This window comes from Mauremys reevesii, linkage group 5 (genome assembly GCF_016161935.1).
Source record: "Mauremys reevesii isolate NIE-2019 linkage group 5, ASM1616193v1, whole genome shotgun sequence".
Taxonomy (NCBI): domain Eukaryota; kingdom Metazoa; phylum Chordata; order Testudines; family Geoemydidae; genus Mauremys; species Mauremys reevesii.
The window spans coordinates 124,890,192-124,916,295 of NC_052627.1; the positions used below are offsets into that span (position 1 = coordinate 124,890,192).

Consider the following 26,104-nt stretch of genomic DNA (forward strand, 5'->3'; position numbering starts at 1 on the left):
AAAACCTATGCTGAGAGCTCTTTCTGCCCCTAGGACATGGTCAAGGGGCAGAGGTTGAGTTGAGTGAGATCCTTGAGACTTTAAAATTCTGATGCTGTGACTTTTTTCCCCACTTGTGTGAGACTCTTGAGATATGGGGTAATAAAATCATTGAATGGGCTCAACAGCTCAAAGTGTGTTGCCAAACAAGCCCAACAGCTCAGTGTGGGGCTAGATTAACTCTCCACTAGAGACCAAGAGCAGCTCCTCTGAGACTCTCCCAACCAACATCACCCTGAAGTGTCCCTAGCCTCTATTTGCCAGAAGCTGGGAATGGGCAACAGGGGATGGATCACTTGATAAACTGCCCTGTTCTGTTCATTCCTCTGAAGCACCTGGCATTGGCCACTGTCAGAAAACAGAATACTGGGCTAGGTGAACCATTGGTCTGACCCAGAATGGCCATTCTTATGTTAAGATTGATGGTCTTAGATTTTAGCATACTTAGAGTTTGAGCCTCTAGGAATAGGTGGTCCTGCTGGCCTGGAGTTCGTCAGATCACATCAAATCACACTAGCTCCTGAACTGATCTGGTTACAGTTCGTAAATGTTTGGTAGAGCATTCAAAATGAAACTGACCAGTCTGTGTGTGTGGGCGGGGGGTGTTAGATACCTTTTGAAGCTCTAGAAAGACGCTTCATTTAAAAATAGAAATTTTAACTCCCAAGAGAAACTAATGGGTTTAAACCAGTGTGATCTTTACCTCAGAAAATTATTGGGGTGTGTGCTGATACTGACAACGGGAGTCTGTGTGTTGGCCCTGGTGTCCTGGCCAAGCATCGGTTCTGGTAATTACAGCCAGCCTGCCCAGATACGCTTGCAGTGGGAATTAGGTGTTGTGTTGGGAGGCGCTGTTGTGTGTTTAATTTCACGCACACGTTTCAAAGCACTTGCACTAGTGGAATCCCGAGCTGATGTGTGAAGTTGGAGCCCCAGCAGGAATCCGTGCAGAGGGGAGGGAGGGGAATTCTGGAGTTTTCAGCATGGCTGCTAGTCCTCAGTGACCATCAGCTCTGAATGTGATGGGAGGGAAGCTTCTCCTTGAGAGCTGCCAGTAGAACAGGAAAAGGCTCCTTTGGTTTAAGTGGCCCAGCTGCAAACCCTTGTCCTACTCATCTCTCCAGTAGCTGCTGCAGACACTTCTCCCCAGCTCCTCTTCCCCATCAGCAACATGGCAAACCTCCAGCAGGAGAGGAGGGAGTCTGGCCAGCCACCTGAAAGGCTCTGTCAGCCTGGCAGCTTTCCAGAAGTAGCAGAGCTGGAGCCAGCTGTTCTGTGCCTCCCCTTCTTTTCTCTTACAGGCAGCTCCCTACAAGAGACTAGAGTTCTGCCTGTCAGAGGGCTCAGCTCTGAGCTCTGCCTCTGGTATCGCTCCGACTCCTTGTCAGCCAGTAATGGGAGAGGGACTGACTGAGAAGGATCTGTAAACAGGGCTCAAAAATAACACCATTTAGCCCTAAGCTCCTGTACATCTGTCTCCACCACTGATTGGTCGAGCCCAGCCCGGTGGGGGTTCCACACATTGTCACATGAATAGTAATGTGTGCTCCTCAGTTAGGGAGGGCATTTTCAGAAGTGTTGGCCTAACTGCTTGTGTTAAAGGCAAAGCTAAAACTCCCACTGATTTCAGGGAGAGCAATTACGCCCAAACTGAACGCTTCTGAAAATCTAAGCACTGAAACTCAGCAAGTGAAGTTAATTGAGGGCTGTGTGCTGTGGACACCCCACCCTGGAGCTCAGCAGATTCCTTCCCAACCCAGGCATTCTGGCTCTGCGGAGCATTCACTCTTTGCTTCTCCCTTGCAGCAACAAGGTGATGAACGAGGTCTTGACCTGCACTAAACAAAGCAACACTCCACATCAGGCGATTGAGCTAGTGAAGTTGGCTGCTGCCTTCAGTCTACCTACAACTGCAAAGCTTGCAAGGAGGGTGATAGAGGAGTTTGAACTGTCTGAAGAGCAGAAGTAAGATGGATTGTTTTATGTATTTGTTATTCCAAATCCACTGTCAGCAGTAACTAGGAAAATCTGTGTCCCTCTCTGCAAATGGCTTAGGGGAGAGTTGGCTTTCAGAACGCCACACACAGCTTTGCTGTAACCATCACTCCAGTCCTCCTCGCTTGCAGAAAACCTCAGTGTTAATCCCAGGCTCTACTCCTGCCACTGCTAACTTAGCACCTTTCTTCACTAAGGTGATTAGATTTCAAGTTTTAGTGAGTCTCCGGCCTGTGTGTAGTTATAATAAAACTTCATTTAAAAACAACAAAAACGCCCTTTTTCCCTGTTGCTGAGAGACGGATCCTCAAAACCAGGGGAAACTGAACAGAGATGTAGTGAAGCGGCATTTGATGGCACTTCGGGCACCTATAGCTGCAGATATACACCTTTTGTGAGACTTTGTCTACATCTTTAGTTGCCTAAATGACTTTATAAAAATCTGGCCCTTTTGTGTCTAGTCAGAGTAACCCCCCCTCCAAAAGGGGGGGGGCGGGCTTACGTGACTAGTGATTTTTGGGTGCCTAGGGTGAGACCATCTTTAAAAGGAACTAATTTATCAGGTAGTGCTGAGCACCCAACCTCTGAACATCAAAACCCTGGATGGTGTCTAGTTGGGTACCCAAGCCACATCTGACAATACATGCTGTCTTCTTTCAGCTCAGTGAACCATAGAGGTTACCAGTAGATAATGCTTTCAGTGGGCTTCGTGGACTGAGTTTCTTAAAAGCAAGACATTTAAAAAGCAACATTCTCTCAAAGACTTGTATCTGAAAAAACTACTGGAGCAGCTAAAAATCAGTGTAACCCTTAGGACTCTGAAGAAAAGGAAACCATTACTCTGAAAGTTGCATTGCAGAACTGAAATTATTCTTGAAGCCCAATCTGGCCTGGCTCCTATTCCAGCCTGCTTCTCCTGCTACAAAATGAGCTTTAGGAGTGGGTGGTCTCCTTCATTGCCCTCTGGAAGGGAGCTATCTAGCAGGGAGGAGTATGGATCTATGGAGGCGTAATGTGGTGGTAGCATCATACTGTGCACTGAACTGTCCTTTCTGTAATGGTGTCACAAGTGGGTTTCAACTATGTGTTAAATTGAACCTTTTCTCCCCAGGAAGACTCTGGAAGATGCTGATCCCCAAAGCAGCGACAGCAGTGATAGTGACGGTGATCCCCAAAGCAGCGACAGCAGTGATAGTGACGGTGACTAGGAGCCGTTTCGCTAGCTTTCCCTGTGAAACAAAGAATGGGAGTAGTTTCTCACTACTATCGCCTGCGTGGGCTACTTTGGAAAGCTGCACTCGATTTCACCTCTCTCCTTCCATTGGATGTGACAGACCAAAGGATGATGACAGACCAAAGGATGCTAGGAATAAGAGCCTTGGACTGTTTTGCTTGCAGTGATACCTCTCCTCCCACCGCTATCCTCAAACCAGCTAGGAGAGATGATGGAAGCTCTTCCCTGTTGAATGCTCCCCTAGTGACTTGTCCAGGGGTTAGAGAAGAGACATATGATTAAGGACTAGACCACATCTACATGAGCCTTGCTGGGACAACTGTTGACTTAGTCTGTGAATTTAAACAGCCTTAATTACTGTTTCACTGTCTTACATGAAACATTCTTACCAGCCCTGTGCAATCAGCCTGTTAAGTGTTGTAAGTTACTCTGCAGCACAAGGGAGCTGATCTATGAAGACTCCTCTAGGGGCTTGCTTATGGTACCTCTCCCCTCTTGGGTTCAGGAATGGGCTTGGGGGCCCAGAGGCCAGAGCTGTGACAGCTGCTCTACTGTGAGCCTCTAAGGCTCCAGCTACCCTGCAACTGGGGGAGGGGGGTGAGTCTCCCCTTAAAATATACATGGCTGCTGTACTCAATGATGATGCTTCTACTCTCCAGCAGAGGCCTACTCTGACCTTGTCTTTTAGCATGCAGGGGTAGTGCTGCCTTGAGAAGCTTGATCCTTCCCTTTAAATTATACCACTAGGATTATATTGTCCCCCATACACCCACACCAAAGGCTAGAGCTTAACCTCTGAGGCACCCCTGTGGGAAGAGGGAGTTTGTCAGTCTTTTAATGGGCCTTCTCAGATGAATCTTTTCATTGAGGAGGATCACAGTTGGGTAGTATGAAGAACCTCAAGGCACAAATTAATCAATTCTTTTCATTGGTAACCTCCTTTTGATCACTTCCATAGCTACCAGCATAGTAAAGGTTAAGCTCAGCAGTACATACTTCATTCCTACACTAAAGCAGTTCCCATATATCCACTACTGAGCATGCAGTAGCAGAAAAGAGAAAAGGGGTTGAGTGCAGGATTAAAAGTGAGGTGTAACAGTGCCAGCTAAAAGGGAGTAGGGGAAGATGCGCCTCGTCTAAACACACTACTTACAAGGAATGGGGATAAGAGGAAAACTGGGCAGATACAGGAGTCACTGCCATGTTACACTTGGTTAGATTAAGCAAAATGAGGGCAGCTCTATTCTTTCTTCCTGTTCCCCCACTGCCATGTTTACAGCTAGACTAAACAAAAAATAGTGCAAGGAACAAGCCTGTTGTTTCCAACTGTGTCTCAGCCACTGAAAGGAATGGCTGGCCTTCACATCCCTCAAACATTAGAATAGAGCTAGAGTGTTGCAGTAGTAGCTTGGATTGCTACTGTATTATTCAGCCACTGCTCTTAGGTTCATGTAAGTCAGTGTAACGGATTTTCCTATAGGAGGACTGCTGGGCTCACAAAAACCTTTCCAAATGGTTGACGCTGACACTAAATAGCAACTTTTGTTGGTGAGAATTGAAATGCCAGCGTGGGGATGTGAATTAATTTTCAGAGTTGTAGATATCTGTTCTAGGTAAATATCCCACTTCTGTGTGCTTTGATTTTAAAGCACTAGGCAAAGTTAACCATACAGAAATGTATAATAAAACATGCCAGAAGTAAAGGGGAAAACTAGTTCATATGGAATAAGGGTGAATAAAGGCTTGAACAGGTCTACTTCACTATCTTCCAGGTTGAAACTGAAATAGAGAAAGTGGTGTAAATCTGTTGTATGTGTTGTAAATAAATATATGTAGTTTGGCAGGACACCTTGCATGATACCGATGAATATGGTTAGTTCTAGGTAAGTTAGAGGGAGCTGATACATTCTACCCAGATTAACATTACACTTCAAAATGAAATACAGGGAGGAAAGTTCCTTCCCACGAATGAGCCCAGAACAGGGAGGCATTCAGGAAACCTAGCAGAATTTTCTTGCAAGTCTGAATGTCTGTTTTGTGTTTGATCCATTCTTAATATCTATCATGATAGAGGCACAGGATGAGTTTTAATCCAGTATTTTTCAAGATGTTTTCTAGTTAAACCAATTGATTGTTAATAACATTTGGAAGCTTCCTGTCTTAACTACAGACCATGCTGTTTAACGGACTACTAAATTAAAGTATTTCCTTATACAGTGAGAGGATGTTTGTTTTGAACTGCCCAAGCACAATCATATTTTAGTTCTAGATCAGCAGTAGGCAACCCATGGCACACATGCGAAACCTTAAATTACAGTGAATAAATGAAGACTCGGCACAGCACTTCTGAAAGGTTACCGATCCCTGTTCTAGATTATGTATATAGCCTGGCACTAGCTCAAGGATTTAAAATACAACTGCAAGAAATAGCATCAACAGTTTTACTATGTAGGGTAAAAGGCAAGAGCTAGTGATGGTCTACATTTAAATTCCTACACCCTGAAAACAATATATACTAACACAGTTATCAAGAGATGTGGCAGGTGTTTGCCATCAGCTTCAGGCCATTAATACCAACTCCTGCATCACTGATCTGCTCTGGGACAGTTAGATGCTGCCATCTCCTCTGTGCATCTGAGATAACTGATACCAACTCCAAACAAGGGGCAAAAGCAGAAAGTTTCTAACAGATTTAAGCAAAGAATTGAATAGAAGAGACATAGGTTTTACATCTTGTTTTATTCAACGGCACCAACTGCCAAATCAATAATGGTGGGTTACAAACATTATTTTGGCTGGATCACAAGCCCAATCAGTACAACTTGGAAACAAAATGGCTATACAAGTTGCAGAGAAAGCATCCTGAAGTTTGCTGTCATGATAACAACTGAAACCAATACAAATACAACAGGTGGTGAGAGTCAGCTCAGTGCAAGGAGACAGGACGGTACCCGTGGTTTGTGACATAACTCACTTCTACCTCTTTCAAGGTCCCAGTTTGCAAACCCTTTACAGATCATTTGATTTTTTTCCCAGCACTTAAACAATTCTGCTGCATTAGACTGCTTCCAAAAGTATAATCCTAGATCCCTAGCCTAGATCAATCCACTTGAGTTGTTCCTAATCCCACTGCACTGGCATATGCAGTCAGGATATCCACTACTTGTTTTGTTTCCAGGGTCATTCGAGCTTCAGTCAGCCAATCCTGTGCCACTCTCCTAGACTCCCCTTTCAGCTGGTTGACAAATTTAGCTGCCAGCTCCAGATCTCCATGTTCAATGCAATATGAAGCATAGGATAGTAATTTAAATGTGTCCAGATCTTTAGGGCTGAGCTCAGCAGGTGGTTTCAGTTGCGGAGGATGAAACAGGAGAAGCGACTGTAGGTAAGAGAGCAAGTACTGATACAAGCTGTTTCTGGTTTCATCGATCAAGGCCACTCTTTTTGCCAGTTTTTGGACTGCGTAGAAACGTGCTCTGAGTGCCTCTTCGCTATAGACTCCCCGGGTCAAGGATTCTTGGGGGAGAGCTGAGACTAAGGCTTCAGTAAATGCATTGTCAGAACAGCTGGCTTTGACGGCCTCAACTGCGCACTCCAATGGTTCAGTGGGACTATCCCCAGATGCAGTCTTCATACTGAATTTTAAAGCCTCAACTGAAAGCCACAACTGATGTGCCTTTCTGGCTTCTTCTTCAGCAACTGCGTGGCCTGCGGAATAAACCCAGAAAGGAGGTTTTCGTAGACTGACATTGACGCACTGACTGACACACCCACACACCCAATATAACTGCCACATCAAGGTAAAGTAACTATAAAGATCTGCATCCTCATAGGCCAGTTTAATACTTTAACAAGCACCAGCTAGTTCCCTTTCCCATGAATCAGTTTACTTTCAAAGATAGCACAGTCTACTTTTGGAGGTGTGGGATGGGCTGGCTCAATAGCAGTTCAGGATAATATTGGGTCTGACTGCTGAAGTGTGGTATTATCCCGAGTTGTCTAGATAAAGCCGGCCACTTCAAAAGCGGGAGAGCTACTTCTTCACAAGTACACTTTGGCAGAGGGTTATATTCTCTTTGAATCTGCTCACTAGAGCAGAAGTGCTCAGCACGTTAGGAAAAACAGTTATGTGACCGATATGTGCTTAGGCATTAATCTTGGGTCACTGTGATGGAATAAACCCCTGTGTTCGTACCCTACACACTACTTTGTACTGAGTATTCCTGACAAGTTTTCAAATGAAACCTTACAATTTAAGTATTATCCTTGTAAAATATGTTTGGCAACATTGTATGTGAAGTTATAAGATTCCCCTGTATGATGTTAACATGTTCCAAACCCCACAGCCCTGACCAGGCTGAAGTCAGGTCTGTCCTAAACAAAGGAAGGTGTGCTTGCCTTACTTTGCATTTAAGCAGTAAACATCATCAAGCAGGGAGGGAAAACAAAGGAAGTTCAAACAGGTGAAAAATAAACCCCCAGCAGGGAATAGTCTTCCACATAGACTGACTCCTGGGTCTCAGCTGGAAAGGATTTTTCAAGAGGAGGGAAAAAATTATAAAAAGAAGGGACAAACACCCCAAGGGACAACCCCCCCACCGCATTCTCCGCACCTGAGAAGACAAAAGGAAAACCGCCGTTGGACTGTGGGGCAGGGGTTCAAACCTGAAAGTCTGGTTAGTAATCTACTGGAGCATGTGGTGAGAAAATTTGCTTTGCAACCCAGATTGTTTCTTGAGTAGATACTAGTGTTTTACCTTTTTTTTTTCCCCCTCTCCTCGGAGCTTAAGCTTTCGTGGGTGAATACCCGCTGCGTCTGACAAAGTGGGTATTCATTCACCCACGAAAGCTTATGCTCCAATACATCTGTTACTCTATAAGGTGCCACAGGACTCTGTCGCTTTTTACCGATCCAGACTAACATGGCTACCCCTCTGATATTTTTTTCTTGTAACCATTTCTGACTTTTGTGCCTCATCACTTATACTCACTCAAAATCTCTTTGTAGTTAATAAACTTCTTTTACTGTTTCATCTAATCCAGTGTTTTTAAGTTGAAGTGCCTGAACTCCATTTAAAATAAGATGGCATATTATTGCCTTCAAGGAATAACGGACTTAATATAGTTGTACTGTCCAGGAAAGGGCTGGGCAGTAAAGCATAAACATTTCTAGATCACCCTGCAGTATAATCAAGCCTGGTGAAAGCCAGGGTGTAGGTGGCAGGCTGCAGTTACAAACACGGAGGGTATGGCCAGCATACTGGAAGGCTGTTTGTGAGTAGCCCAGGCAGGAACTACTACAGCAAGGTATTATAAGGCACCCAAGATTGCAGGGTAGGGGTGACAGTGCCACACTACTCTGGATTGTGCTCTGGTACATCACAGTCATTACAAAATGTTTCTGCCCCATTTTCCAGTACTCACTCTCCACTGCCTGCTCAATTCCTTTCAGCCGGGCATAGGCTGTGTTGATATCCAAAGTGAAGTTGTCAAGTTGTTCCTGAGTAAGGCGTTTGAATTGCATTTCCTGTTCATTGAGCTTCTCAGACAAGCTCTGTAACAAGAAACTTAACATAAATCTAGTACCACTGTAAACAAATACTTCATGGAGAGAGACCAAAATTACACCCTTTAGAACACAATCCCACAGATCAGTTTATTGTATGCCTTCCAAAGACAATGCACATTATAGTAAATACAATATCGCCCTGGCAATCAGGCACCCTAACCTGAGAATCAGCAAATCCTCTCTTCCATCAAAAAGATTAAAAGGAATAGAATCTGAAATGATCAAAGAGTTTGTGTATTCCATCCCCTTTCAGTATAATTGGCTTCATTCTATGGCCTGCATTAAAGTGTACTGAAGGATGCAGTGGGACCCTTACAAGATGTGCATCTCCCAAGGCTATCACAATAAACCGGATACCAGGCCATGTAGTCCCTGGCCATTTCATTATAGATCTCCCCTCCCTCACCTGCTGAAACTCCAGTTTGAGTTCCTGTTCTTGGACCTTCAGAACATCTCTCAGGTGATCCGTGTGAGCAGCTGCCTGCCTGCGGAGCTGGGTCCTCATTTCACTCTCCATTACTTCTCGGACTTCTTCTATCTGTATATAAACAGGCACTGGCTTTAAGTTTTCATCTCCCAACTGCTTGATGATAGCAAGGGTGATGTTATTTAAAATTAACCCAACAATAATTTTCTTGAGGACATATTCTTGACATCACTGAGCTTTTTATAAAGACTCTATGCAACTTTACAGTTTCAAAATTAATGTTTTAGAGACAAAGTTCTCTTGCTCTGTTGGTTTGTCTTTCTGATGGCTAAACGCCCATAATACTAGTAACCAGTGACTACACTTGCTAGATAGTTAACATGCATGAAAGTTAACTTTTAAGTTTAAACATGCATGAAAAATAAATTGCTCAGATAAAAGCATATAAAAAAATTCTAAAATGTCCCCAATCAGGTCTCAGATTAAAATGCTGCTACTTTTTTTTTCTCTCCTCTATCTGCAGTATTTTATTTCAAGCTATACACACTGTGTCAGTTTATCTGCTTATAAACTTGACACTAACTTATTTCTGGAGTGGCTATATGTTTTCCCAATGCCTGAATGTTTTTTGCACTAATGAGTCACATGAGAAGTCAACAACCTGGATCTAAACAGCTCAATTAAAACAAATGTGGGAGGGGATAGAGGATTTCTTAACTATGAAGATCTCAATCCAAATGCAGCTTTGGACAACCAGAACCTGGGGTGAAATCTTGGCCCTACTGAAGTTAATGGGAGTTTTGCAGTTGACTTCAGTATAGCCAAGATTACACCCTGCTTTTCAGAAGTGCACACATGCAAGATTTCATGTCTCGTTTGCAAGCACTCTCTACAGTTTGCTGACCATATATGAATACAATAGCTGTGGCTGACTATGCAACTACATGGGGCATTTTCAAAAGTACTTAAGTGACTCACGGGCTTTTGAAAGTTTTACCCTACAAGCCTAATTTGCACACACATTTGAGAATCAAGCCTCAATGTCCAAAGCTATATTACTGTTTTCTAACCAGCTGCCACACTATTAGTTTGCAGCTTGGAAGATGTCAGACTTCACTGGTGAATTCCACTGCATGCAGAGAACATACTGGAAACCAGCAGCATGGGAGGACTAATTACCCTCTGCCTACTGTACCTTTTTGTCCTGGTCAATCTGGATCTCGCTTTTGTGATGCTCTAGTGCTTTTGCCACTGCTGTCTCAAGTGCTCTCTTATCTTCCAGTTTTTGCTTTTCCAGGGCTGTCTCAATGTGCTGCTGTTCTCTCACTCTCTGATCTGCCAGTTCACTGTTTAGCTGGTCAATACGACGATGAGCATGGGCAATGAGAGAATTTAAATCATCTGTAGACAGCTGACCAGCTAGAGAGAACAAGTTTTTATTAGAAATAGATCACTGGAGAAACAGACCAGGGCCGCCCAGAGGGGGGGGCAAGAGGGGCAATTTGCCCCAGGCCCCGAGCCCCACAGGGGCCCCCACCAGAGTTTTTCGGGGCCCCCGGAGCGGGGTCCTTCACTCGCTCCGGGGGGCCCGGCAAACTCTTGCGCGGCCGGGCGCAGGAGCTGCTTCTGCTCCCGGTCTTCGCCGGCGGCGGGTCCTTCCGCTCCGGGGCGGAACGACCCCCCGCTGGCGAATTACCGCCGAAGACGGAGCGGGACCCGCCGCCGAAGCGCAGCCCTGTCTTCGGCGGTAATTCGGCGGCGGGGGGCCCTTCCGTTCCGGGACCCGCCGCCGAAGTGCCCCGAAGACCCGCGGCAGGGACCCCCCTCCGCCGAATTACCGCCGAAGACCGGGCTGCGCTTCGGCGGCGGGTCCGGCTTTGGCGGTAATTCGGCGGCGGGGTGTCCCCGCCGCGGGTCTTCGGGGGCACTTTGGCAGCGGGTCCCGGAACGGAAGGGCCCCCCCGCCGCCGAAGACCCCGGGCCCCCGGAATTCTCTGGGCGGCCCTGAAACAGACAGACACACCACCTGCGCTACCCAGCACACGCACACATGAAATAAGATCATCCTCAGGTCACAAACTGGAAATATTTAATACTCAACTAGGACATTTTATCCAAGGATCTTAGCACCTTACTAACTCTCCCCCTCTTCCTGCCCGGACACCCATCCAAGCTCTTCTGGACAGCGTCTCCAAACTAACGAAGTGAATTATTTTTTCCTAAATACAAGGAGGAGCTATCAAAATGTGCCTCTCAGAATACTTCTCTCAGTTATCACCCTGCCAGCCCCTGGATTCTGCCCCACCCCACCTCCCGGTAAGTCGAATTTAGAACTGTAAGTTCCTCGTGGCTCAAGAACTGCCCTTCTATTGGTTTTTAAAGCACCATGCAGCTATCACTGTGTTAATAAGCCATACAGCACCCCAAGGGATGTAGAGTAAAGCAGATCCAAAGTCCGAGTGAGTGGATATGGATGTCCGTGAGCTTGCTGAAGCTCAGTCCTGAGAAGACAGGCAGGGACAGTGAGTCAGAGGAGAGCAAGTCAAAGTATTGGCAGCTGTTATACAAGTTCCTCTGATTGAGGTTTATATCCAGCATCTGCCATCACTGGCACTCAGGACCAGATTTCTGCAATGTGTGTCATACCGGGCTCTCTCTCAAACCCATTCCCAAGCTGGAGCCAGTGCAGAAGGTGGCAACCTGCTTGATAAGCAGAGTATCTTCCCATGAGCACATTATACTTGTGCTCCAGGATCTACATCTGCTATTGGTTTCTGGGCGGAGCTTAAATGTGTTGGTTCTTACCTCTGAAGTCCTAAATGGCCTAGGAAATGAGAGCTCAACCTGTTAAATGGAGAAAAGAGTGTGTGGGGAGGATGTGTCCCCCAGCATGGAAAAGGCTGAACCACTGGCCTCAGGCTATCCTCCACAAAGTCACTCCAACACAGGCTGCCCCAGTAAAGATTAGCAGGCATACTTGAGCTGCACCACCTTGCTGTCAGTAGGGAAGAGATGGGGCTACCAGCAGAGCATTCTCTGCGATGACCCCTTTGCTTCTGTAATGCTCTCTCTCAGTCCTGGTCCAAAATAGCCCAAGCTTGTTAACCTACCAGGCATGCACTGCTAAGCCCATCCGTTCCAGTGGGCACTGGAGAAGGAATTGACGCTGTTGGGCATGGGATTCTATTTGGGGGAATGTGCTGCAAAGGGGAGTTTTCAGTCCAGTTTAGGACTGCTGATCAATGATTAGTATGACATGTGGACAGACGGCAGGAAGAAGCGCTGCTCCTGTGAGGAAGCGTTGTTTGTAACTCCTTGTACCGTGTTTAAGTTTGATATCCAGGGAACACAACTCCTTACAACCTGCTTTGGTTCAGAGTTTTTATCAACTTGCTTAGTTTGACTTTAAAATTTACCATTTTCCTAAGGTGGAGAAACTACAATGCAAGGATTTAGGTCAAAATTTTCCAAAACATCTACTTATTTTGCAGGCCCTACTGGACCTCAAGGGCCTGGTTTTCAGAGCTGCTGCATATCTACAAGTTGCAAAGGGTGCTGGTGGTGCTCAGAACCTCTATAATATATGAGGGCTAAGGTGGGTGTAGGAAAATTGAGGAACCTAAAATTAGTGGGCACTGGAAAATTTAGGCCCAAATGGCTTACCCAAGATTACCCAGAAAGTCAATGACAAGACACAAAAACTTTTTGGTTCACAGTTCTGTGCTCCTAATCATCTGGGATCAGCATAAGGGTATCCCAGTGACATGGCAATATTCATGTAAGGAATTTAACCATGTAGTTAATATTTACAGTAACCGTTACCTGAGCAACAAAATTATTTCAAGTGTATGATTTACAAGCACAACAGACAAGAACCAGACTACACAGAGAAACTAAATGGGAAGTATCCCAAAGCAAACCTCAGCACTAATATATTTTATAAATGCAGCAATGAAGCACTAGTTGATATTGTCTAGTTGTAAAGCACTGCACGACAAACACAGAACGACTTGAGAAATAACATTCATCTGAGCAGAAAAAGTTACAGTAACTCACCTAAATCAGTTATCTCTGCAACAGAAGAAAGAGGAAGGTTTGGAAAAATTAATGAACAATCAACACAGCAAATCAATTAGTTAGTAAAAGCATGCAGAAATGTATGAAAACATACCACTCAAAGCTTTGTATTTAGAGTGCCTTAGCATATTATAGGGAGTCTTAGTTAGACTGGCAGCTTTTTCTTTTTGTTAAAAGCTCTTAAAAGTCCCTTTATATAATACCAACATAAAACCCACAACATCAAAGCCTCTAAAATCACATTCTGAGCTTTAACAGTCATAGCAAAGGAGTAGTGCAGATTAAGCTAAAATATGTTTAAGAATAAGGATTACAAATTTTAATTGGGAAGCACAGCACAGCATTACACTTTGAAGTTAGTCTTTCAGTTATTCCAAAGCAGAGGTGTCCACAACATACCTATCGCCAGACACACAAACACTTCAGAATACAACTCTGAAGCATTTAATTATGAGCAGCAATGTGGTTCATTAAACTTGTCAAGTTTATTTGCTCAAATGAAGCTCTCTCCAGACTGAAATTTAAGACAGACCAGCACAGGGAAGGTTTTCCCCAGAAAACACAATGTGAATGTTGCTCTTTGTGCCTTTGCCCTGCAATTAACAGCTTGCAAATGGGACATCTACACTTGCAGGGAGCCCAACTGAAGTGCACTGTCACTTGCAGGATCAGGGCCCGAGCATGGAAGCTAGGAAATAATTTCGAGAATTAACACAGAGCGCAGAACTAAATACCTGAAAAATGAACCTGCTACAATTCAGAGCCATGAGTTCCAATATGTCATTTTTCTAGACAAAGCCTCTTACATCTAAAAAGGCTCCTCCCATTTGACAGAGAATTTGGCAAAAAAAGTTTACCACCTGCAAAGACCTGAATTTTTGGGCCTGAAGTGAAGTTTTTTTTTATGGCTGTTACAAGTTCCTTAAAAATAAAAGCAGTAATCACAGAAAATATAAGGTGAACTACTGCTATTAATACACAACCTGTAACGTACACAAATGTTACGTCTACAAATACATAGACTAATTCAGACACTAACTCATTAAAAGCTCTGAAAATTATTTTTTGTATATTGGATATAAAACAATATCTTAGATTGTTTGGTAAGCCATCATCAGAACAGCATAACTGAGGTTTCCTGAATAATGCTTGCTGGCCCACCTTGTTTTGTGCTAGGATACAAATCTTGACTGTATTGATTGCATGAGGTGCGCAGGTACAAGATTTATGACGACAAAATTTCTTATAGCTCAAACTATACAAGTCCTTTAAGTAAGGTAAATTAAATTTAAAATTACTGTTTAAAGAATTTGTGACTCACTACTTAAATATGTTTCAAATGGTTCCTAATATGGGCTAGCACAGGGGTCGGCAACCTTTCAGAAGTGCTGTGCCAAGTCTTCATTTAATCACTCTAATTTAAGGTTTCACGTACCAGTAATGCATTTTAATGTTTTTAGAAGGTCTCTTTCTATATGTCTATAATATAACAACAATAGTTTAGTATGTAAAGTAAATAAGGTTTTTAAAAGTGTTTAAGAAGCTTCATTTAAAAATTAAATTAAAATGCAGAGCCCCCCGGACCGATGGCCAGGACCTGGGCAGTGTGAGTGCCACTGAAAATTAGCTTAAGAGGTGCCTTCGGCACACGTGCCATAGGTTGCCTACCCCTGGGCTAGCATATTTTTAAGTCAGGAGAAAAATACCCAAGCACCTAGCAGAGAAATTCCCCGAAAAATAAAAAACTCCAGTTTCACCAACAGAAGAGCTGTAATGTTATCAGACCAGGCTTATTTGCTGCTCTAACACAATACTCCACTATATGTAGAACCATATTTAGTAAGTCACCTGACAAGTAAAAACTCATTTTCTAAGTTACTGTGCATTTACTGTTCAAAGTTCAGTGCTGCAGTTACTGCTGCCAATTTCTCTGACCACACAAATATGAACACAAGTATATGGGTAATACACTATTTCCAACACAGGCCTTGCTTTTCACTGCATGCACACAAAGCTATGGGCCTCTACAGTGAGATGGGCATTCTCTCACTAATGAAGGGACATGAGCACACTAAAAATCCAGCAGAATTCTCTCAATCATTCAGTATCCACTACACCACCACAAAGCAACAATTTAAACAATCATCATTAAAAAAAAATCACTTCTTAAATTGTAAACACGCCCTTGCATATCCGTAAGATGAATCATTAAAACATCTCTGGAAAGCCATTAAGTGATAGCCTCAACTATGTCTAGGGAGCTAAACATTGTCTGAAAGTTATAGACTCCCAGTGCCGGATAAATGCCAAACCATTCTTCAGAAGGAAGGCCCTGATTTCGCAAAGCATTTAAGCATATGACATGTGATATGCTTTATCTCTGCTGATTAACATATGTCATGTTATCTAATGGTCACTAATGCAGTAGAGCAGTAGCTGTTCTGTAGTATCTCAAAAGAGCTTTCGTGTGACATTAAATGGACTTGCGCCATTTCAATTCAAGTTAATTTAATCTAGCTAACTGTACACTTTTACTTCACCCATATTCTATAAAAACTACAGATACAGACCTCTAAACAGTTTACTGCTTTATACAGTTTATATTCCATTATGAATCTCAGAAGGGAAATATTACAGATTTGATTTTTTTTTAATGAAAACAAGTAGAAAAACAAAACTAAGTTTTACTCTAGTTGTTCCATAAATAACAGTCGCTTGTGGTTTATTGAAAGGACCCTTTTCAGTTGCACCTGGCCTTCTCATTCCATACTCTACATCACTTCTCTTGGAACACCTGGAAGTTTAAAAGACTAACAGAGGACAGCCAAGTACCTTTCCAATGTCAAGTTTCAGTGTGGGTGCTTTCTTCAAGCTACCCAGAAACCATCTTGTGATTTCATCAGCAAGAGCACAATTGCTCCATAAATTACCTATTCAAAATGAGAGCCTTCTGTACCAGTTGGTTCAGATAACTTGGGATTTTAAAGTTAATTCAAAATAGTTTACAATTAAACTAGCTACAGTGTAGAGAAACAGAAAATTAGAACAACTGTATGTCAGTATATGCAGCTGTAGTGCTCTTGGAAAACAAAGTGCTTTGTGCATCATTAAACATTAAAGGTAACATAACAGTCCAAGACTTACTTAGCCCCTTCCAGCCAGTGTGTATTTCTGGAGTGATACTATCCAGTTCTCGTTGAAATTCATCCCTAGCTTTAGCCACAAGTTCATGGTACTGAGCTACTATTTTAGCCTCAGATTGTGCTGCCTGAACCTACAAGATATAAAATAAATAAAAATTGGGTTAGATTTACCTTTGAAGGCAAGTATTAAATCATATATATTAGGGCTGTCAAGCGATGAAAAAAATTAATCGCAATTAATCGCGCTGTTAAATAATGGAATACCATTTATTTAAATATTTTTGGATGTTTTCTACATTTTCAAATATATTGATTTCAGTTACAATACAGAATACAAAGTGTATAGTGCTCACTTTATATTTATTTTTATTACAAATATTTGCACTGAAAAATAGTATTTTTCAATTCACCTCATACAAGTACTGCAGTGCAATCTCTTTAGCATGAAAGCTGAAATTACAAATGTAGAATTATGTACAAAAAGATAACTGCATTCAAAAATAAAATATGTAAAACGTTAGAGCCTATGAGTCCAATCAGTCCTACTTCAGCCAATCACTCAGACAAACAAGTCTGGTTACAATTTGAAGGAGATAATGCTGCCCGCTTCTTGTTTATAATGTCACCTGAAAGGGAGAAGAGGCGTTCGCCTGGCACTGTTGCAACTGGTGTCGCACAATATTTACGTACCAGATGAGCTAAAGATTCATGTGTCCCTTGATGCTTCAGCCACCATTCCAGAGGACATGCGTCCATGCTGATGGTGGGTTCTGCTCAATAACGATCCAAAGCAATGCAGACCAATGCATGTTCATTTGCATTGTCTAAGTCAATGCCACCAGCAGAAGGTTGATTTTCTTTTTTGATAGTTTCGGTTCTGTAGTTTCCGCACCGGAGCGTGCTCTTTTAAGACTTCTAAAACCATGTTCCACACCTTGTCCCTCTCAGATTTTGGATAGCACTTCAGATTCTAAAACCTTGGGTCGAGCGCTGTAGCTATTTTTAGAAAGCTCAGATTGGTACCTTCTTTGCTTTTTATCAAATCTGCTGTGAAAGTATTCTTAAAACAAACATGTGCTGGGTCCTCAGCTGAGACTGCTATAAACATGAATATATCGCAGAATGCAGGTAAAACAGAACAGGAGACATACAGTTCTCCCCAAAGGAGTTCAGTGACAAATTTAATTAATGGATTTTTTTTTTAAATGAGCATCATCAGCATAGAAGCATGTCCTCTGGAATGGTGGCTGAAGCATAAAAGGAAATATGAATGTTTAGCATATCTGACACAAATACCTGACTCTACTGGCTACAAAAGTGCTATGCGAACATCAGTTCTCACTTTCAGGTGATAGTGTAAATAAGAAGCAGGCAGCAGTATCTCTCGTAAATGTAAACAAACTTGTTTGTCTTCGTGATTGGCTGGACAAGAAGTAGGACTGAGTGGACTTGCAGGCTCCAAAGTTTTACATTGTTTTGTTTCTGAGTGCAGTTATGTAACAAAAAAAAAAATCTACATTTGTAAGTTACACTTTCGCAGTAAAGAGATTGCGCTACAGTTATTTGTATGAGGTGAATTGAAAAATACTATTTCTTTTATCATTTTTACAATGCAAATATTTGTAATAAAAAATATAAAGTGAACACTGTATACTTCATTTTCTGTGCTGTAATAGAACTCAATATATTTTAAAATGTAAAAAAAAATCCAAAAATATTTAATACATTTCAATTGGTATTCTATTGCTTAACAGTATGATTAATCAAGATTAATTTTTAATCACAATTAATTTTTTTGAGTTAACTGAGATTATTCAAAAGCTCTAATATACACACAGTACAAGCACCACACTTCTACTCATTAGTGACAGAGGAGAGGTCTATTGACAACTTACAAGGCAAATTTGCCAAAAAAAAAACCAACAACTACTGACCTCAGTAGAGTTTTCTCCAAACCTTTCACATACAATAACTCATTACTGGGGCTACTGAGACCTCTCCCCCATCTACACAGTACATATACTGAAGTCAGACTATGCCAACCCATAGTGTAGATAGGATTGAAAGGATATGTCTACACTGCAATAAATGACCCATGGCACAGGTCAGTTGACTCAGGCTCCGGGCTACATGAATACAGTGTAAACTTGGGCTCAGGCTGGAGCTTGAGCTCTAAGATTCCACTCTCCAGCCCAAGCATCTACACACTGCTATTTTTAGCCTCATAGCCCGAGCCAGCTGTCCCAGGCTCTGAGGCTCCCTGCTGCAGATTTTTTAATTGGCAGTGTGAACATACTGTAAGAGTATCCCAAATCCAGGCTAAGTCCCTGAACACATTCAAGGGTTTAGCACTATGATAGAACTCAGTTAAGGTCATATCTCTGCTCTAAGTCAGCCAGTTCTGAGACAATCATGTTGTATTGTTTGTAGCCAAGACTGGCCCCAGAGCTGTTGTTCTAGTTTAGATCTGTGTGCCGATGTTCCTATCAATACATAAAGACAAGTAGAAAAGGCACATTTCAATAAAAGCAGCTTTATAAGTCATAAGAACCCTGCAAGGCAGGTAAGTTTTATCCTCACTTTACAAACAAGAAAGCTGAGAAAGTACTAAAATGATTTGCCTGAGGCTACACAGAAAGTCATTGGCAGAACTGAGATGAAATTCCTTGCTCCTAGTTCTGTGTTCTAACCACTGGACCATGGTGTCTCTCCTTTCCTATCTTTCAAAGAAATATGAATCTCTCATGAAGATTAAAGAAAAATCACAACCCTCTAAGTCACCTATATTATTATTTACATTTTTTTCCTGAAGAGGAAAAAAAAAGGCAATTCAAGATCGGTGAAAAACAATAGTACCTGAATACGTCAAAGCGAGCAAAGCTAGCTTAGCATGAGTCTACTTATCCATTCTTATTGATTTACAATAGCACCATGTTCAAAAGCTACAATTTACTCAACTGCCATCAAACTAAAGAAAGCATTCACCCACTAAAACAGATCAAGTAATTGAGCCACCTTTCCCCCCCCACCAGGATCTTGTGAAAATTGTTCATTGTCACGTCAGCACAAAAGCTCAAATTACAGCTGAATGATTCTGAATTTATACTCAGTATTTTTAAGCTATTGCAGGAGTTTCTGCACATGCTGGCAATTGCCCATTATGCAAATGAAGATTTATTAGAACAGACTTGGGAAAACATTACCTTTTTGACTTCATTGTCCAGGTCAACTATCATATGATGAAGATTCTCTTCTGCAGCAAGTATGTGAGATTTGGCTCCAGCAATCTGAGACTTCTTGGCATCATCAATCACACCCTTCATTTTCTCTAATTTTTCTCTGAAAAAGACAGAAACTGCTAATTAGCATATACAGAAGTTCCCTTATTATCTGCACTGGCAGGGAGATTGATCAGATGATCTAACAAACTAATTAAAGGAGAGCTTTAAACTCTAAACAGAGCTGCTAGAGGGTTCAATATTTTAAACAGATTTGAAATTATGATTGTATTTAGTGTAAAAATTTCCTTCATAAAACTTTTTGCCCAAGAGGACGGGTTGAGAGGACAGATTTATTTTGTAAGCTCATTTAGTTTTATGTTCTTAAATGGTATATGCAATTGTACATTGTTACATGCAGGGAACTGGGTTGGATGTACTCTGCCAAATCAAACGCACCCAATATTTGAAAACTGAGCCACTTCTAGCTAATGCAAAGTTTAGGTACTAAAGAAATGCTTACATTTGTAGAAGTGAATTGGCTATATTTACAAAGTACTTTTGGCCCAAGTTTTTTGGATGGTGTGACAAAAAGGAAATGTAGAGACAAATAAAAAAAGGCCCGAAAACATTTCTATTAATGTTTGATTTTATAATTAAGTTCTTCCCTTGCATAATTGGAAACTCAAGACAACAGCACAATGTTCCTGATCCAAAGCCCATTGAAACAAAAAGACTCTCATTGACTATGAAGCAGGTCCTAAATGAATACAAGCAATAAAGCAAAAAGTAAACTAATGGCAGCCAGTCAGATTTTTATAGATAAATTATGTTAAGTGTCCTTTAAAAAAATATTGGCTCTAGTGATACCAGCTTGACTATTCCTAACATTAAGGGGCGGGGAAGCATAGCATTCAACACTCCAATCATTTTGAATTGGAAATGATTTTTTTGTTGAAAAGATACACACAGTCAGTGGCTATTAGGAGCCCTTGTATCGTTTACTAGCTTTCTGGGGGTTTTCTGCTGGCAGGCTTTCCTGAGTTCTTCCCACATGCTTTCAGGTTTTGTTTTTCGCATCTCCCCAGAACGAGTCTTTTCAAGATAGGAAATATATCTAAAATTTGGTTATTTCCACATACACCCCCCTTTAATACCATTGAAATCACTAGTCTTCAAGAGTCTGCATAAACTACTAAAAACTCATTAACGAAGACTTAGAAGTAGTTATACAAAACTTTAGGATTAAGTGCTGAAAAAGGATTATGATCTAAAAACAAGGATGTGTGTCTTATTCTTAAGTTTGAAGTTTCTAATATAATTAGTGCAAAATCCTAAGGAGCCTAACTTTACATAACTAGGTTTTTAAGTTTTGGCCATTACAACTGATGATAGACACCTAATGGTATTATTGATCCCTGTACATACAGAGCCCGGCTGTGAAATATCTGCAATAGGTTTGCTAATACTGTTTAAGTTTATTCAAGATTTCATCTACATAAGATATTAAAGATAAGAAAAATTATATTATGTCCACTGTCTCTTCTAATGACTAGTTGAGACCAGATTTGGGTTGTTTGGTCTCACCGCCATAGTATCTAAGCGCCAAGAACGATCTGATTCATTCATTGTTTTATTAGAAAAAGGAAAGGAAAGGAAACAATGAAAATATCTAAGATTTTACTGTTTCAGATTCTCTATCATATCAATGTTCTGCAAAATACCAGATCCAGAGACACCCGAGAAGCACATGCTATGGATTCTTATATCAAGAGTATGCTTGGGATAAATTCTTTGGTGCTGCGTGTTGTTTCTAGAATTTCTGCCAAATTTGACACTGGAGATATTAAATCAAGCCTATGAAATGCTCAGAACAACTTACTTGGCTTTCAGAAGGGCATCAGCAGCTTCATCCACAGCTTTCCTGCGATCTTTCAATGCTTCCTCCAAGGTCCGCCACTGAGCAGATTTTCTCTCTCCTGAAGTCTAGGAAGCACAAGCTTTCTAATTAGGCAAGTTATAACCACAAACAAAATTATCAGCAAGAACGGAAATTCAAAATAGCTGCACAAACTTAAAGGTTCCTAACTAATCTGCAATTATGCCCTTTAAAAAATTAACTTATTTCAAGTTAAATCATATAAAAACAATGACCTTTGTTACTAATATCAACAACTGAAAGTTTTAAACACCTGATTTTATCAGGATTTATGCTGTTTACTTTATGCACTTTGTCCTGACTAAACAGTGAAAATAAACTAGTCAATTCCACATTGATTCTCCTACAATAGAACAATGTAGCAGTCTTTGGGTTGGACACTACTGGGAAACTTCTGTGCTTGACTCTACAGGGTGTGGATTATTTTTCCTTCATATTTGCTGATCTTTAAAAATGCAGTACAAGTAACTGGAATATTAGTTCTTGTGTTTTAAAAATATTGTTTTTAAATTCAAGCTTTAGATTCACTTTAACCTATTTAATCATGTTCCTTTCATTTTAAAACAGATGAATATATTTTTCATACAGTTCCTATCAATCCAGTAGCATTGATTGCCAAATTCCCCAATGTGAAAAGTGGTATCACCATTTCAGACTTTCCACATGGGAGACCCCTCAAACCCAGTCCTTATTAGTTATGGATATGCCCCTGTAATGCTAATTAGCCTCTTGAACACCTTCTGGCCTAGAACGTTGCTGAAGGCAACAGCCCTCTGCTGAAAATATGCATGTTGGCATAGCTAATGTACATTCCTTAGCCACAGACACCTCAGTGGATGTAAAGACAGCCTGGAAACATTTTTGAAATACAACATATAATATGGCTGCTGAAGTTTTTGACTTCGTTAAGAGGAACCAGGACTGGTTTGATGAGAATGACCCCAAAACACTCAGTGCATGCTACTCATCAAGTCTACATTAAGGATAAGGATTCAGCAGCTAGAAAGGTGGCTCATACCAGACTTTGGCAAATAAAAAAAAAAAAATCAGTGGTCAGAAAAATAAAGCCATGGAGTTACCATGGACAGCAGATCACAAAGACACCCCAAAGCTGTTTTGCTGGCCTTTGTGCTGCATATGGCCCCAGATGCAGTGCGGTAATCTCTGTATGAACACTGGACAGCAATCCATTCAACTGACAAAAAAATAAATACTTGCTTGATGAACAAACATTACAGTTTGGTGCTCAACTGCCCTTCCAACATGTCTGAGAAAACAATTCACACTATTCCACAGCGCCCTTTAAAAAAAGAGCTTGTACCAGCCCCAACCTGATACAAGACCATAATAGCAGTCAAGTAGAGGTCACAAGGAAAAGCACCCAGACCAGGTGCCATTCCAGCACAGCTCTACAAGCAGGCTGGGTACCATATTGCAAGAGTAACATTGCTTATCTTCATACGGGTGATAAGGCAAACTGATGATCATCATGGCATTTCTCTCACTTCTGTTGCTGGAAAAAGCCTTGAATAGGTTATACTGAACAGACTTAACACCTATCTTTTGGAAATATCTTCCCTGAGTCTCAATGTGGATTTTGGTCTGGACAGGGCACTACAGACATGATCTTCACAGTCCATCAACTTCAGGAAAAGTGACAGGAGAAAAACCATGACCTTCATACGGCGTCCACCAACTTTGCCAAGGCTTTTGATTCTGTAAATCATGAACGACTTCGGAAACTTTTATTAATCTTTGGATTCTCTTCAAAGTATGAACAGTGCAAAGCAAGGATACAATAGTTTGCAGTGGTCACAGACAATTTTTTCTGTCCCACATGCAACTGTGTCTGCGCTTCTCACTTCAGACTGATCTGCCATATACTTGTTCATTTATAGTGTTTGCTGAATCCTCATACGTTGACACTGATGTGAGACTCCATTATGACACATTCCATATTCACTACTAGACACTAATAAATGAACTTCTACAGCAAGAGCGAAATCCACTGGAACTATTTTAGCAATAGTAATCGTTTTAACAAAGTGATCTAAAGTGGAATTATAAGGCTGTTTGATGCCCTTACCACAACATTTAGTATATTAGTTTCCTACATACTTAACATATATTAACTGTTAACTCTCTGAATACCCCTACTGAACAGGTAAATAAGAACTATCCCCATTTCACAGACAGGGAAACTGAGGAACAGAAGTGCCATTACATGTTAAACCTTCCCCCCCAAAAAATGTTAAAATAAATTTCACATGTGAAAAACTTCCATAAGTTTGGACAGACTACAATGAAGACTAGTCGAAATCAGATGGGAGACGCTAGAGACTATCCCCAGGAGAAAAATCAATTATCTGATATCTTCAATTGTATGATAAACATTTCTGGATACTTTGGTAGACAAAGTAAGAGCTGTATCAGCATTTTATTCAGTTTACCTCAGAATTATCCATAGCCTCTTTCAGTATCTGAGCATGAGCATTAACAGCTTGCACTGCAGCTTCCTGGGCAGTAATTGCCTGAAGGGTTACTCGAGCAGTACTGCTTAGGGCTCCTTCCAAAGCTGCTGCAAGAGCTGGAGAAATAAACAGTTAAAACACAGATAATTTCCTTCATCTAACTTACCATAATAAAAAAAAATTGCATATATATGGGTAACACTCATGTCCCCCACTACAGTTCCTCAATTGGTCCCATGATATTACTTTCCATCACCAAAAAGGATTAGTGAGAATTCCTTAAAATTATCAGTTTGTGGACTGTGCTGCATCAAGGGCAAGTACAAAGGTTCTCCCAAGCCCTGGCACAAATTAAGCACTGAGTAAGATCCACTGTAATGGACTCTTCACCTCTGAAGCAGTCTGCTCTCCAACACAGATCTCTTGTCTTTCTTTCCCAGTGGCCCAACACAAATCCCAGTGTGGTTCATGCTGCCCCTGCACTGCTAAGTCTGCCACAATAAGAATGCCATTTATTCTTACTAACGTAAGACAGGCAGAGGGACCAGACAAAAAGGGAACGGAAAGGGTATGGAAGCTGTCTTTTATACACCTCTACTCTGATATAACGCAATCTGATATAACATGAATTTGGATACAATGCAGTAAAGCAGCGCTCGCGGGGGGAGGGGCTGTGCTCTCCGGTAGATCAAAGCAAGTTTGATATAATGCAGTTTCACCTATAATGCGGTAAGATTTTTTGGCTCCCGAGGACAGCGTTAAATCGGGGTAGAGGTGTACCTACAACACAGTAGCTGCTTCATAAATTATCGTTTGTACACTACCATGTATACATATGGCTATATTGTATATTTACAACAGCGTGAATTCCTATCTATGACAACCAAATAATACCTTAATTTACATACATGAAATCTTCTCTTGTTCCTCTTTGTCTTGCTGTGCAAGACGGGCTGCAACCTCCTCTGGTGGCCGTTCTTTTATGGCAGGGGAGTCTCCACACATATATTCCTCACCTAGGCTCAGAGATGCAGAGGGAAAAACAAGGCTTAGTGACAAACCAAAATTTGTACCAGGGTTATTTATCATGGAAGGACCATTTCCTCTTGAGTCTAATTTGTATTGGTAGCATCACTACCATCATCCAGCAACCTCCTCAAACCTTGTATTTCCAGAGTTGCAAAGTTTAGCCTGAGCTCTCCTTGCAGTCAAAGATAACTGCACAGACACACATAATCAGACTTATCCCTACATTTCTGCCAGTTGTATAAGGATAAACTGAACAATAAATTGAGATGGAAAGCAATGCTAAGACACAACTGGGAAACTAAACATGGACTGTCATATGGTAAATAGCCATTGCTTTCCATTTCCATTGCTCTGTTAGCATGGCTGGGAAGTTCAGCCAAAGCAGTGAAAGCTTAGGAGGGAGGCTATAGAAAGATGGGATGATATAATTTCAATCAGAGTTCAATTGCCCCACTGTTTAGGGCCGTTCACGCTGCACTATTTCTCCCTGCCCCCAAAACACACAGTAAGTGGACAATTGAAAAGTTTTTATACAGGAACTCTGGAAGAGCGGAGATGACAATTCAGATCTCCTGACTCCCAGCCCTATGCTGTAACCACAAGACCAAGTTGCCTCTTAATGCTCACACTAACTCTGAAGTGTTTGTTTACCGTTTGTTGGCATATTGACACTGAGACCTGTTAAATATAATACTATAAAAATCTTAGAAAAAAGGAAATGCTATTATTGCAAAGAAGCAATAGTTCTTCTAATTGGTTTGCTGCAGTGTGTTTTAAAGTTTTGTGATTGATGCTTCTTCGCTAAGGCCCTCGATACACAGCTTTCCTGAACTCTGGCAAAGAAATCACCAGATCGGAGGTTGAGTGGGACATAAAGAGTTCTGATTTTCTGCAAAGCACTAATCAAGCAGAAATCTTTTCACATTATCTAAGGACTCATTAGGCCCAATCCTGCAGTCCTTT

At 41.5% G+C, this 26,104-nt stretch overlaps 2 protein-coding genes across 7 annotated transcripts in view; one reads left to right on the top strand and one right to left on the bottom strand.

The window, feature by feature from the left end:
* The window catches only part of PTCD3 (pentatricopeptide repeat domain 3), a 34,223-nt gene extending 29,109 nt beyond the window's left edge, over nucleotides 1–5,114 (top strand). For 3 of the 4 annotated variants that reach the window (XM_039540236.1, XM_039540240.1, XM_039540237.1), the window contains 2 exons: nucleotides 1,846–2,004; nucleotides 3,146–5,114. In XM_039540236.1, coding sequence (XP_039396170.1) covers nucleotides 1,846–2,004; nucleotides 3,146–3,242 — 256 coding nt within the window. In that variant the 3' untranslated portion in view covers nucleotides 3,243–5,114. The remainder of the gene's footprint in view (nucleotides 1–1,845; nucleotides 2,005–3,145) is intronic. The other variant, XM_039540239.1, reaches the window with a different exon arrangement.
* Nucleotides 5,115–5,988: 874 nt separating this feature from the next.
* Nucleotides 5,989–26,104, bottom strand: part of IMMT (inner membrane mitochondrial protein) — a 32,105-nt gene continuing 11,989 nt past the window's right edge. For 2 of the 3 annotated variants that reach the window (XM_039539613.1, XM_039539611.1), the window contains exons 6-15: nucleotides 25,021–25,128; nucleotides 24,092–24,228; nucleotides 21,585–21,688; nucleotides 19,688–19,823; nucleotides 16,486–16,615; nucleotides 13,321–13,335; nucleotides 10,460–10,683; nucleotides 9,244–9,375; nucleotides 8,693–8,822; nucleotides 5,989–6,976 (exon numbers count right to left, since the gene is read on the bottom strand). In XM_039539613.1, coding sequence (XP_039395547.1) covers nucleotides 6,369–6,976; nucleotides 8,693–8,822; nucleotides 9,244–9,375; nucleotides 10,460–10,683; nucleotides 13,321–13,335; nucleotides 16,486–16,615; nucleotides 19,688–19,823; nucleotides 21,585–21,688; nucleotides 24,092–24,228; nucleotides 25,021–25,128 — 1,724 coding nt within the window. In that variant the 3' untranslated portion in view covers nucleotides 5,989–6,368. The remainder of the gene's footprint in view (nucleotides 6,977–8,692; nucleotides 8,823–9,243; nucleotides 9,376–10,459; nucleotides 10,684–13,320; nucleotides 13,336–16,485; nucleotides 16,616–19,687; nucleotides 19,824–21,584; nucleotides 21,689–24,091; nucleotides 24,229–25,020; nucleotides 25,129–26,104) is intronic. The other variant, XM_039539612.1, reaches the window with a different exon arrangement.